Source organism: Drosophila montana, unplaced genomic scaffold (assembly GCF_035044405.1).
Source record: "Drosophila montana isolate Dmon_TW-CO22-7 unplaced genomic scaffold, ASM3504440v1 contig_1455_1, whole genome shotgun sequence".
Classification (NCBI taxonomy): Eukaryota; Metazoa; Arthropoda; class Insecta; order Diptera; family Drosophilidae; genus Drosophila; species Drosophila montana.
The window spans coordinates 218,879-233,032 of record NW_026996406.1 but is presented as its reverse complement, the minus strand read 5'-3'; the positions used below and the strand labels follow the sequence as shown (position 1 = coordinate 233,032).

General features: G+C 40.9%; 1 protein-coding gene across 3 annotated transcripts in view; it reads right to left on the bottom strand.

Moving 5' to 3' along the window:
• The window catches only part of LOC135431263 (uncharacterized), a 55,690-nt gene extending 46,616 nt beyond the window's left edge, over nt 1-9,074 (bottom strand). For 2 of the 3 annotated variants that reach the window (XM_064686273.1, XM_064686291.1), the window contains exons 1-2: nt 9,010-9,069; nt 5,566-5,757 (exon numbers count right to left, since the gene is read on the bottom strand). In XM_064686273.1, coding sequence (XP_064542343.1) covers nt 5,566-5,569 — 4 coding nt within the window. In that variant the 5' untranslated portion in view covers nt 5,570-5,757; nt 9,010-9,069. Of the gene's footprint in view, nt 1-5,565; nt 5,758-9,009 lie in introns of all 3 variants that reach the window. The other variant, XM_064686284.1, reaches the window with a different exon arrangement.
• Nucleotides 9,075-14,154: the final 5,080 nt, after the last annotated feature.

Here is a 14,154-nt window from a genome sequence, read left to right as displayed (position 1 = left end):
ACTAGAAATTTTAGCTGTAGGTCCTCCTAGTCCCCGCGCAGATCGAGTTTGTTTCCGATATTCGATAACTTGCCCCGTCCAAGTAATCGATATCGAAATCCTATAGGAAGAAGAGGGTTCAGGGTATCCTCTAGTGAGGAGCTCCCGACTAGAACCTCTTACTTGTTCTTATTTTAATTCTTTATCCATTTAAATGAAATTTTGTGGTATTAGAAACTAGCTTTTAATAGCGCGAACAACTGATGTTCTGCCTGCTCGTGTCACGTGACACCTCGACACGTGCTCAGCTCTAAGCTGGCTGCTCATTAAAATCCGCCCGTAGAGCTGCTCGTCAGATTCAGCTTCCTGGCCAGCAGAAGGCGAAGGACTCCCGGCGGCATCTGTTGCCACTCGAGGCGTTTGCAAAAGTTGAATTTTAATTTGAATGTGACCAACTTTATGACTCCGAAATGAGTTCAACAAGCGAATGTTGCTGTCTCACTCAACACCTCAACCCCCCGCCCACCTTTGTCTCCCTCACCCCCCCTTCCCTCTCTCTCACCTCCCCCTCCCCCTCTCTTTCGCCTTAACAGCTGCCACGTCTGGCATTTTTTTATATTTTGCATATTTTTCTGCATTTGTGCAAGCAATTTAAATGCAATTTTAAAAGAATTTTTTCGTATATATACAAATTTTTTTTTTGCATTTAATTTATGGAATTTCCGCTATTCGATTTAAAATCAGTAGAGTTTATTTTTTGAAAGGCAAATAAATAGAGTTTTAACTCCAATGGATGCCATTTGCTGTTGTTGTTGTTGTTGTTGTTGTAGTGAATGTAACCATAAATAAAAGTAAATTGCGTTTGGCTATAAAATCCAATGAGACTCCAAAGAACGCAACGTAAATAAAACGCACAGAGAGCACAAAACTTGTTTATTTGTTGCTGCTGCACCAAAGGACTACAGGATATGCAGGATAAAGCTGTAGCAGATCCAACTCCAACTCCCTGAGAGAGAAGCAGCAGCAGCAGCAGCAGCAGCAGCAGCAGAGACAAAAGGCAGCTGTGTGCCAGCCTGATTATTACAAACTTATTACAAACGTGCCAAGTAAAGGAATGCCAACTCCTGGATATATGTATGTCCCCATATATACGTACACACACAAGGATAATAGGATGTGCGTATAAGAATAAGAATACCAAAGAATTGTTGCCCATTAAGAGCGTCCCATTGTTGCCAGTACAATCGAAATGAAATCCTCACGTACGGCGAGGTACAAGTAAAAATGAGCACATAACGCCAGAAAGGACATACAGGACATGCACACACACACACACACACACACGCATAGGCAGGCCTGTGGAGTTGGGAAGGAGCGTTTGTTATTTGGCTACGCTTGTCATATCTCATACACAACACAACAATTAAATTGAATGTGCTGTGTGTGAGAACGCGGCTGACAGCGAAGGACTTCGTTGATTTAAGCACAAGAACAATTTCGGGATATTTGTATAAATTTGCAATTGCATTTTATTGAGCAGCAGCAGACGCATAAAATTAACATAAGCATAAACAGTTAAAGGGACAAACATGCAGACAGACAGACATTACTCATACGACCTGTGAGCTAGGCCAAGCAAATGCAAACCGAAATCCAGCTACCCTTTTGCTTGTTGAAGTCCCGTGCTTAGAAATATTTTCGTCGTAAGATTCTTTTAAAGGTGCAGCTAGTCCCGAAAACAACAAGAGCTGCAATTCGCTTCTGTAAAACAGTGTTGATAAACGTGCAAAATTATTTATTATACTATTTGTGATAAATTTCTCAACTAGTTGTAGCACAGATTTGACAGTCAATGATATAAATCCAAAATCACAGTGGAATATCAGCTTTAAGCATGAAAATTCTTAATATTTGAATATAATTCCCAAATGGTTTAAGCACAGACTTGTCGTAAAGCATCTTTTATAGCCTCATTGAAAGTTTAACGACGCTTTCTCTAGTGCTAAGCAAAAATTTCTTCTTCCAGCTGCTTTATTTATCTCTTTCTCTCCCTTTGAAATTCAAGGAATGTTTCGCCAGGGTTTTTTTTTTTTGTAGCTCTGCTTTTTGTTTTTAATTAAAACAACGCCTCATTACGTTTTAATTTGCCAACTTGAGAGCCTTAAAGTTGTGCTGCTGCAATGCTCTCAAACAATTGCCGGCTTTAACAAGAAAAAATAGCGAAAGAGAAAACTGTTGACAACAATTTCATTGACACAGTTCTGTTTTTTTTTTTTGTTGTTTATTATTCTTTTTTTTCTATTTTATTCCCCCGACAGAGACAAAAAATGTCAGCGACAAAATCGATGCCCTGAAAAGGCTACGAAATAAAACAAAACAGCCAAAAGCAAAAGTCGCTGTAAATTGCACACAATGTGCACAAGTACCCTTCGCTACTCCCCCCCTCGGTATACCCTGCCAAACAGTTGTACGTGTCATTTGGCTGCAGTTTTTATTTGGCCTGGCATAATGCGAGTTTATGTTTATGGTAGCAGCTACTGCAGGCCCTGAAACTGGGCTGATCTTGCACTCGGCCAAGCAGAAAACAACCAACTGAAAGCATTAATGAATACGAGTTTTTTTTTAAATACCCTAAAAGCTGATGGAATTCTTTTCATTTTTACGGTCATAAAATGCGGTTGGTTGAAGGGCCTGTTTTTTGTACTGTGTATACAAGTTTGTTGGAATAATAACTTTATATTTGTAAAGTATTAAAGCTGGGAGCTTGAGCTCTGAAATTTTAGAAGCTAATGCTATCAAACGTTGGGATTTGATGTGCTACACACAAAGACTAACAAGAAGATATAACTCTTTCTCAGGCTAAAATATGTTTAAATACCAATATTTATTTAAGACCGCAAACTAAGACCACAAACTAATTTATGCCTCTAAAATAGAGTATTCCGATTTGCTGTTAAACCCTCTAGTCATGAAAATCCATTAAGACAAACTTCAATTGCAATGATATTCAATATTCTATGAGGATATTCTAGATGAACTAAGTTAGTTTAAGCCTATCTGCATCTACCGATTGAGCTCAGACTGATTTGTGATACCCTTTTAAATAGCTAAAGATTTAAATGAATTATATTCATTAGCTCACAATAAGCCCCCAAAATTGGTTAGGGTATTCAAAAGTTCAGCTCACCCGAAACATTGTCCCAGTGACTTTCACGACGTTGCAAATTCTTAAAAATAGATTCGAGCCAGGCATTTCAGGACACGGCCAGTTACTTGGGCACGTCCCGAATCTGCTGTCGAGCACTGAAACCTTCTAATGCTCTATGTAAGCGGAAGGGGAAAGGGTAGGGGTAGAGGGGGGGGGGGGTGGAGCAGAACTCAGGCGCGGGCCAGGCAGTTGCATGCCAGTTTGTTTTTATTTTGGTTTTTTAGCCAGCCAGACAGATGGGCGACAGTTTTGGGGAAATATATGAAAATGGAAAGTTTGCATAAAAAGTAAATAAGGGAACAGGAAGAAAAACAGCAGGAAGGTAACTAAAAACGGAAACGAAAGCAAAAGCCAATTCAGCAGCAGCAGCAGTAGCAAATACCAAAAACCAAATACAAAAGCAACAGAAGTTAAAGAAGAAAAAGCGACTGCCAGCTGAAGTAAAAGCAGAGCAGCTGCCAGTTGAAGAAGCTGCTAAATCAGGTCAGGGATTTGGCCGCCATTTTACGCTAGATTTTCATACCATATATTATATATATTTTTACCCTGCAGGCATGGCGCAAATGTAGGTAAGGGTCTATAGTCGACGCCCTTTAAAATATATATATATTTTCTGATAGTCCGATCTAGCCATAGCCTTCTATATACTACTCAAAGGAGTATTTATTCATTCACACCTTTCCCAATTTGGCTTATATGCATATTAAATTTCCAGTCACAGGAAAAGGTCTCACAAATTTACAGGGTATCTTCGTATTGGGCACTCTCATTCGCAGCACACAAACTTGTTTATAGATGCTTTAGTTTTTTGCTGTTGTTACTTTGTGCCATTTGTTACGCTACGGAAAAAGTGAAATTGCGCATACGCCGCGTGGTTCTCAATGCTATTTGTCAGACGGTGGCATTAATTTGATTACAAATTGCGCTCAAAAAGACGCACAGCAGTAAATGCCACCTCTACGCAACACGAACACCTCCCCCCCCCCCCCTCGCCTTCGGCCTTTCAACTTTGTGTGTCACTGGAGCACAGCCAAGTCATGTTTGGAAGTGTGAAAGCCAACTTTGGCCGACAACCGCAAGCTGCATTTTTAATTGCGCACACGTGCGAGAAACAGAAGAAGAAGAAGAAGAAGATGGAGATGATGATGACGGTGTCTCGCTGTGGGCGTGGCCCCGCCCAGCAGCTGTGTGTGTGTGTGTGTAGTTTGGCGGCTGCTGCTTGAACTCATTTAGCGTGGAAATTATGGTGCGCTCAAGTGGATTTTGACAGGAGAGAAGCCCAGCACACACATCCTTGAATCCTTTGAAAGTTTTGTGCACGTTTTGCGGCCCATGACCCCGCTCCGCCCAGGCAGGCACAACGCCTGCAGCTGTTGCCACAAATTGGGGCCATTTCAAGCTGTGTGCGGCCAGAGAGAGAGAGCTCAGGACAGGACCTCCTGTCTAATTGATATGCAATAAACATTGAACGCCAGACAAGCGTATCAATGAAAAGCCCCTGCATATTGCCCAACTGACAGCCATGACAGGCAAAAGCTTTGCCACCAGCAGGCAGTTATTTGCTATACTCTGCCATATTGCCGCCCCATTGCCCCGCCCCCCTGTTTGCCTGCTGATGCTTGCTACTTGCAACATTTTCGAGCAGCATTTCAACTTTTGTTTTGCCTGAGTTGGCCGCTTCCAGCTCCAGCATCTGCTGCTCCTGCTGCCGCTCCTTGTTGCCTGTCAAGTATTTAAGTCTAATACGCTTAGTTGTAGCTCTTGTTATACCCTGTACGCATTTGGTTGGTTAAACGGGGGCTTATTGAAGTGCAAAACGGAAGGCCTGTTATTGTTGACCCTATTTATATATGTCTATAATAGTCACAGAGTCTCTTCAGTTTGTTTGTCTTTCGCTCTATATAAACATTTATCTCAGAGATTAAAGAAATAAAAAGCAACAAATAAATGAATAAAAGACCTTTAGATATCAAATTGGGGTTGAGATGATTTTAAACTTGCAGAGTTTCTGTTTATTCGTTTTATTGATGGTATTTACATGGTATTTGCTAGTCGTTCGCTTTAACTTATTGTTGTTGTTGCTCCGAAGCATTTAAGTAAATTGAATTACAATGATATTTCTGGTAAACTTTACACAAAAACTGTTGCCAGCCAATTGAGCTGTAAGCTCTGGCCATTTTCTAATGCAATTTGCTGCGTACATTGCGTATACGCAATATTGATTTATAATCTAATTGAATTAGGTTTTAATTGAGCAGGCATTTGCTGGCAATTTGCAATTAAGCACTTCAAAGCGCATTAAACTAACAATTAACAACAGCCGACTATGTGCTTAAAGATAAAGTAAAATAAATTAAAATACACAATATACTACTTACTCATTTTGCCATGCGGTTGCACTTAACAATAATCACGTATACGCCTAGTGGCGCATCTTACAACTCCGAACACGAAAAGTTATTGTTATTTTCACACTCAAAGCGATTTCGTTGCGATAACTTTGCCTATCGCTTATCGTACTCTCACTGCAATAGTTGACAACGTGTTATCCGATACAGATACAGATGCAGCTACAGATAAATATTTATCTCTATTTAGCCTGAATTCAAGCATGCATATTTAATTTATTTGGCCAATTTCAGAGCTGGCCAATAAACACCCGCAAATTTAATTTCTGTTCATTCATTTAAAATGTTAATGTATTTATGCAAAATGTGTGCACAACATTTTTCGCTTCTCTCCAAATGCTGTTAATGCAAATTGCCGCGCTGGTGTGTTTTGAGATGGGAGGAGCGAGAAAGAGGAGAGGGAGAGAGAGAGGGGGACACTTTTGGGACAAATTTTCCATGTTAATTTACGAGTCTAGCAACCAATTCGAAAGTTCTGCTATTATAAAATATATATCCCATCACTTATTGTGCACTTATCTAACTTTTTTGCGAGCACTCGCTACTCTACTTTATACTCTACTTTTCTTTAGCTAATCTTTACTTTTCATCCAATTAGCAGCCGCCATTTTTACTGCGCTTTTTCTCTCTCTTGCATTTTGTGCAGCAAACAATTTAAATTAACATTTTATTCTTCACATTTTTTTTGCCAGTTGTTATTATTTTCTTAAGCCTTTCGCTTGGCTAGATTTTGATTAAATTTTTATGAGCTTGAAATTACATTTTTTTTTTAAATTAATGCATTTTTATTTACGTTTAAATTTACAAAATGCGAAGTGAGCTTTTAATGCGAACTATAAAAATGCACAATTTCGAATGGCGTGCGATTAACTGAATAAATAAATATATCCCTATATATAAAACTGTTTGTTCTGACTGACTGACTGAATGACTGACTGACTGATTGACGGTTTGTTAGAGCTAAGAAGCTGAAATTTTCGGCAAGCCCGGCTTATACCTGCTGCTTATATTATATTTTTATATATGATTTTAGACATTCATATTCTCTTCAATTAATGAATTTTTGTATTTCTTTATATCTGTTTTTCAGTTAATGCAAAAAGGAAGTGTGTCAAGGTGTGCTTTTATTTTTTTTCTAATTTTTTTTTAGTGTTTAATTGTGTTTCCTCTTTTGTTAATTTTTTTTTTAAGTTGCTGTATAAAATTAATAATTTTATATTTTTTTCAAAATTTTTTTTTGTGTTGAATTGTGTTGCCTCTTTTGTGATAAAATGTTAAATTTCTTTCTAAGAAAGAAAAAGTGTTTATTTCATAATATAATGTTTTTGTTTTAAATTTTTTTTCTGTGAGCCATAAATATGTTAAAGTGTGTTTCCTATTTTGTGATAAAAATGTTTTAAGTTTTTTTTGACCTTAAGAAGCTGTTTGAAAATGAAATAAAATAAGGTAAGAACATCAATTTAGTATTTAATTTAATTCGAAAACTATTAAAATCAGATATAAAATCGAAAATCGCTGCTGAATTTGAACTGGCGACCAGCCGTTTGCTCTTCCGACGCTTAAACACAGCTAAGTTGATGTTTTTAAAACAACCTGTGACAAAACTCTGACTTTTAGTCTGACTCTAATATTCTCATAAATTAGCTTTCTTTGCCATGCAATTTTTATTATGTACATAAATAGTCCACGTTCCAAAATACAATTAGTGCTGTGTTTTTTTTTTCGCGTTTCTCAAAATAACAAAAGAAACTCAACCTTTTTCGTTGGGCTTAACAAATAACCCAAAAAATGAAAACCTTGCTGAGTTTTCTATTTGCAACATTTAAAATAATTAAAATGCCATATAAGAAATGTTGTTCCTGCGAAAATGGGCAGGGTAGCCCTTTTATGGTCGTTGTGGAGGGGGGAAGGAAAGGGGGGGGGGAGCAGCTTTGACCCAACGCAAATATTACGAAACAAAAACAAAAACGTAGCCGGCTACAAAAAAGGGCCGCAGCTAGCAAATTGTAGGCGCTAAGCAAGATTTATGAGCCCCTCAGGGTGTGTGTGTATGGGAGGGGGCGGGAGGGGGGACTGGGCTGGACTGGGCCTATGGTTGAGGTAGGGAGGGGGGGGCGTGGCATTGGCATTGCTCTTGTATTTGGCCATTTGGCCCGGCGTGCCATTATTTGTTTTAACTGTGCGCCTTTACAGCAAAGTCTGCGGCTACATGTTTCAATAATTTAAAATATTTGAGCATTTTGTGCGAGGCATTTCGTGGCAATTTGCTTAATGGTGCTGCGTGCCACGCCCCCCCCTACCCCCCGCCAACACGAGCCTCCCCAAAGGGTTTGTGGCGGGCTCATAAATAAGGCAACTGTCCGAGGCAGCTGCGTGGCAGCATCATGGCTTTAAGATGCTGGCCCAAAAAATTAGTAGTACGAGTAGGGTGGAGTGGGACGGGGGGGGGGGGGGGGGGGTCAGCTGGTAGCAAGTGTGTGGCAATTGCAGCTGTGCGTGTGTGTGTCAAAGCAGTTCAAGGCCGCGGCGCTGCACTCCAATTACGCAAAATGCTGCTTAAACCAAAAGCAGTTTGCAACCGTTCACACCAAAATTGTGCGGCAATGTATCCTAAGGCGACCTAGAAAACAACTGCTGAGGCACCCGAGTTGCAGCTGCAAAGGCTGAGCTCTGCTCGAAAGTTGGGTTGCTTGTTGATGCCACAAGCCAAAGCGAAAGATAAACACACCACAAAATGTGCCAATGGGAATTGGGTAAGGGGCTAAAAGGTTGGCTCTCTGTGTGGCTTACTGGCAGGGGTTACTGTATCACATAACCGCAGTTAACACACACACACACACACACAGAGACACATGGGATGCATAACGTTCAAGGACATGTGGCGAGCATTTGTGCTGCCTGCATTTTGTATGCGAATCAAGGGTCTCTCGGTTTTTTAGTCTCTGCGGCGCCTCCAGGTTATGCAACACCTTTTTTGTTGTTTGTCGTTGCCAGCCTTTAATTTGTTTAGCTAATTTTATGAATTTGACAGCGCCACGGCAAACACACACACACACACGCACACACACACAGCATTCGTGACGTCAAAAATGTTAGCTAGCTTTCTCTGTCTCTCTCTCCCCTCTCGCTCTTGTGCGTGCCTGTTTTGAGCAGCTGTGCGCTGTATCTGTATCTGTATTTGCTGCGTGTTGCTGCGTATTTGTATATGTATTTGTAACTGTGCGTGTTTTCACTTTCGCTTTTCATTGATTTTTGTGAGGAACGCGCGCGTGTTGCATGCCACATTTGTTGTTACTAGTTGCGACATTGCTGGCGCCTTTTGTTGCCATTAAACAGCCTTCGTTTGTTAACTTCTTTCACTTTCACCTAAGCACACTCACTCACACACACACACTTACACACTAACACACACACCGTTTGTATACGTTTCGCTGCGCTGCCGTAACGTCGTCTTCAACATTGGCCGCAAACGTCGCACAGCGCTCGCTGCCAAAACTAAACTGAACTCGTGCAACGCTCCAACATCGCATGTGACCAAAACGCTGCCACGGCTTGTGGCAGCAACAGCAGCAGCAGCAATAGCAGCAGCAGCAGCAGTAAGAATACTGGTAACAGTTTTTCCACAACATCGTTGGCGGCGCAGGCGCACTTCTCCACTTTTCCAGCAGCAGCAGCATTTTCCTCTAGGCATTGTCACAGTTCACGTCACACTGTTGCTGCCTCTCCATATCCATGCCCACCTCTTCTCATACCTCTCCACATTTTTGTTTACATTGTGTGTGCAGCGTTTTTAGGCCTCTCGAGGCGTGCCACGAGCAGCACCTTGCAACCTTTGTGTTTGGCGAACGTAAATAAAATTACGCATACGCCACGTGCTGCGACAAGTTCCTCCCCAAGCTTTTAGGCATTCATAAGAATTAACCATATTCTCCTCCCGTCATACAATACGTAATATCTAAAACATTTTAAAGTCCACCCACGCGTAATGTGAGCGCGGCAATTGTCAAGCGACCAATACAAATGCTCGAGGCGTGAGCCAAGACACAGCGCAAAAGTTCGACTCAATTTGCTGAAATTGAACAAAACAGGACACAGCACACACACACAGCCAAACACACACACAACAATTTTTACGCTGATTGGTTTTAAGTCACTTTTTTCCCCAGATCTCTTTATGTTGTAAGTTGCTTTTCTTTTATACCCTGCACCCATAGGGAATGGCCGAAAATGGGATTGATTGACGCTGCGAAAAATGTATGTATGTGATGGGTAGAAGGTGGCATCTCTAGGTTCTTTTAAGGCGAAGAGACAATTCGATATGAGAGCTAGAGACTGAAAACTTTAAATAATTCCTCTAATTCCCCTAACATTTATAAATATCGATATGTGACATTGGGTTTCCTAACAAATCTTGTAAATTACAAGAGCTCAAATAATACATTTATTTCCTTCCTTTAAAACGAAGAGACAATTCGATATGAGAGCTAGAGGCTGAGAACTTTGAATAATGCCTCTAATTCCACTAAAAATCGATAACTATCGAAATGTTGCATTGGTTTTTTTCTTAACAAATGTTGTAAGTTACAAGAGCTTAAATAATATATTTATTTCTTTCCTTTAAGACGAAGAGACAATTCGATATGAGAGCTAGAGGCTGAGAGCTTTGAATAATACCTCTAATTCCCCCAAAAATCGATAATTATCGAAATGTTGCATTGGTTTTTTTCTTAACAAATGTTGTAAGTTACAAGAGCTTAAATAATATATTTATTTCTTTCCTTTAAGACGAAGAGACAATTCGATATCAGAGCTAGAGACTTTGAATAATACCTCTCATTCCTCCAAAAATCGATAAGTATCGAAATGTGGCATTAGCTATTTTTACAAATCTTGTAAATTACAAAAGCTTAACTAATATATTGATTTCCGGTCTACGTATTGCTTGACTGTATACAGAGTATCCCGTAGTTGGGCATCCGCGATCGGAGCACTTTTGTTTTCTGACGAAAAAGTCAACGAGCCAAAGCCAAATGTCAGTTACCCCGCTCTGCATTGTATTCCCCTCGCCTCGCCGCAGCCCTGATTCCGGTCAGTGTGCCGCCTTGAAGCGCTTTTGGAATTTAATAACGAAATAGCCTCAATTTCATGCAACGTCCCGCTTTGCCCCTCCCCCTCAGCTGCTGCTCGGCACAAACAATTTTCAATTTTCCATTATGTGACTCTTTCCGTTGATAAATTCCACAGAAACAGATGATGAAAAAACTTTATCCAAAAGCAGAAAAGCTGCAACTGAAATTGAAAGCGCAGTTGCCAGTTGCAATTGGCAACTGGCAGTTGGCATTAGCTGATATAAATCATTCGATTGCCAGCATTGCTAATAACTAATTAAAAAGTTGCACCATGTGAAGGATAATTTAATTGAATTTAATTTAATGCCATTACGAACTTTCATTCGATTTAATTCAGCTCCAGGCAGCGATGGGACAGAATAAGCAATAAAAACAAACAACAACCGCAGCACAAACAACTGAGTCACTTGCCTCATTATGGGGCATACGCGCGTGGGCGTGGCATGAAGCATTGGAGAGGCTTGACATTGATTTTTATCAATGGGCAGCCAATGATGAATGACAATGGAACCGAGCTGACAGCGTGGGAGTGTGCGTGGGAGTGTGTGTGGGAGTGTGTGTGGGAGTGTGTGTGGGAGTGTGTGTGTGTGTGTGTGGGAGTGTGTGTGTCAGCTACTTATATCCTGCGCACATCAAAATTTGAGAAGTGCCTTTTTCAGCCAGTCCTTAACTTTGTTAAATCTGAATCGATTTACAAGCGGTTTTTCTTGTGATTTTCCGCTTTTCCCAAGTTTGATTTGACATTAAAAATTGATTCAGTTGTAAATAAAAAAACAATAAAAATTTCCCAAATCCTCAGGAAAAGCTCGCCCAGACTTGCAATCAATTTTCATAAAGGTTGTCAATGTGGACTTGGTCTTACATCAAGATTGAAGCTGCTTTAATATTTCGAACAACAATTTTTCTATATTTTTTTGTAAGCCCAAAACTTTGACTATATCCCTAATATCTAGTTTCTCCCTTTTCGTACTGCAAATGATGCAAAACTCTGTTAAAAGTGAACCTATTTTCGTTGGTATTTTGATCAATCTAGATTGATTCGGCATATACAATTGATGTCTTTTTAAAAATAAGTTATTGTATTTAAAAAAACTATTCCAAAACTGCAATAATTTTACTTTCGCTCTCGTTTCAATCTCAATATTGATTATGCAGCTGAGCTTGCGGCCATTTCTCGCTAGTTTTGTGGAAATATTATTCTTGCTTCAGAGGATTTTCACAGCCCGAGGCTGTTTTTATCGGTTCGTCTCTTTTTATAGGGACACACTTTGGCAATTTGCGGCACGTTCGCATCTTTATGGCATCGCTTTATCAACAAACGACTATGTGGCAAGTGTTGTGGCAACTGTTGTTGCAAGTGCCACACTGTCAGCTGCTCTTTAGCTGAGGACAAGTTTTGCTATCTTAGCCGAGATGCTCATTAGACGCGCCCAAGTGGCAGCTGAAAGCTCGCACTTGAATTTATTATCCTCTTTGATATGCTCACTCCTCCAGCCAGCCAACTGGGTGTGGGTAAGTGAGTGTGAGTGCGAGAGTGTGTGTGAGTGTGTGTGGGTGTGTGTGCGTATGTGTGTAGCGGGCGCACTTACACCTAATTGAATCCTGCGGGCAAAACTCTAAGCCCCGTAGCATGCGGCATGCGGCATGCCAAAGCGTTTAGTGTGCAACCGCCGCCCGCAGTTTTGTTACCCTGTCGCATCTTCTGTTCCTCCCTCTGCTCCTGCTGCTACTCCTTCCTCCTCCTGTTCCTGGTTCTGTTCGTGCTGCTGCTGCTGCTGCTCACATTCCACATCCTGCAGCGCCTCTAATTCAATTAGCAGGTTCAGCGCCAAAACGGCAAATGGCTCGTTAAACACGCTGTGTGTTTTTGCAGCTAACACCGCCCGCTGCTCCGCCCGCTGCTCACCTCCCGCCCCCCAAACCTGCTGCAACTCCTCCGCGCCCCGCTTAATGCCACTTCAGTTGTGTGTGCGCGCACGTTTTCCCTCTGCTTCGTTTTGAAAACATGTTTTATTAGATTTTCTTTCCTGTATTTTATTCCCTTCTTTTTTTTTTGCCTTAACTGGCGTCATTTTTATGCAAACGAAAGCTTTCACACACACAACACACACAGAGACACACACAAAACTTGGCTCCATTGTGTGTGTAATGAGGAAAATGTTACAAATTGCCAAAACTCCACCCCGCATTAACTGGCGGCCTCCCCACAGCTCGCTGCTCGGTCAGCCTTTGTTCGCATCGTTTGTGATTGCTTTTGCAGATAATGCAGGAAAAATCTTTTGCACTTGAGCACGCAGCGGATGTGGCCAGTGGTCATTCGACCGGTGACCAAATGTTGCCCCCATATGAGCTGGGGGCATAATTATGAGCAATGCAAATAATGTGCCAGCACCCTCACAAAAACACACCCAATGCCCAACCCCAACTCCAAACCCAGCATCCCCACAGGATAATTCGCCCTGTAGACAATTTGCGCGCTGCCCTGGGTTTTTCCCGATTTAATTTTTACACAAATAACTCGAGCAAATTGTTCACTTTGCCGACCAAATGGATTTCATGTGAATCCTTTTGGGACACGAAATGGGAGTTTTATGGAAACAATTGAAAGACTGCGATTGTAAAAAGCTTTTATTTATAAACTGAACCTTTTAAATACAACAGAACACAACAAAATATCCTATTGCAGCTCTTTGACTGTTGATGAGAACCTCAGCAGCTGTTACGGCGCGCCTCTCTTTGCGCTTCTCATTCAGTTCAGCTAACCATAATCGCCTTTCCTTTGCGCTGAGCACATGGCCTCCGTTAACTATGCGACTGCATCCTGTTGGTTCTTTGATTTTTCCCCTTTTGCATTGCCAATGCTCGATCTTTGGCCCTGTGCGCCATATTTTTTACTACTTCCTTTTTTTCCATACAACTACTTTTCTGTTTTTTTTTTTTTTGTTAGTTTGCATTGCCGCTGGCTTGGTCAATTTTTTACTTTTAGTCTCTTCTTTTTTTTTTGTGTGCAGCTGCTGCAACAAAAGTCCATTATCCGTTTTGGCGTTATCGGTAATCAATTTCAGTGGCCGCTTGGCGAAAAAAAAAGATGAAAAGTTTTTCGCTGCCGCTTCTTTTTTTTGCGTTTATTTTTTTTAACAGCTTTTTCGACCAGCGGCGCACAAAAGCGACGTCAACGAGGCAATAACAACAACAACAACGAGAACAATGGGAATTGTTAGTTTTGAAATATGCACGAACCGAGGGCCTCTCTCTAACAAGCCATAGCTGCATGTGTGCAGCCCAACAAATGCTGTTGAAGTGTTGTTTGTTGTCGTTGTTGTTGTTGTTGTTGTTGTTGTTGCAACAGTTGTTGCTGTTGCTGTGAGTTTTCCAGTGCAACAACAACAGCAACAACAAATAATTCAATTTCAATGTAGAAGCAATTTGG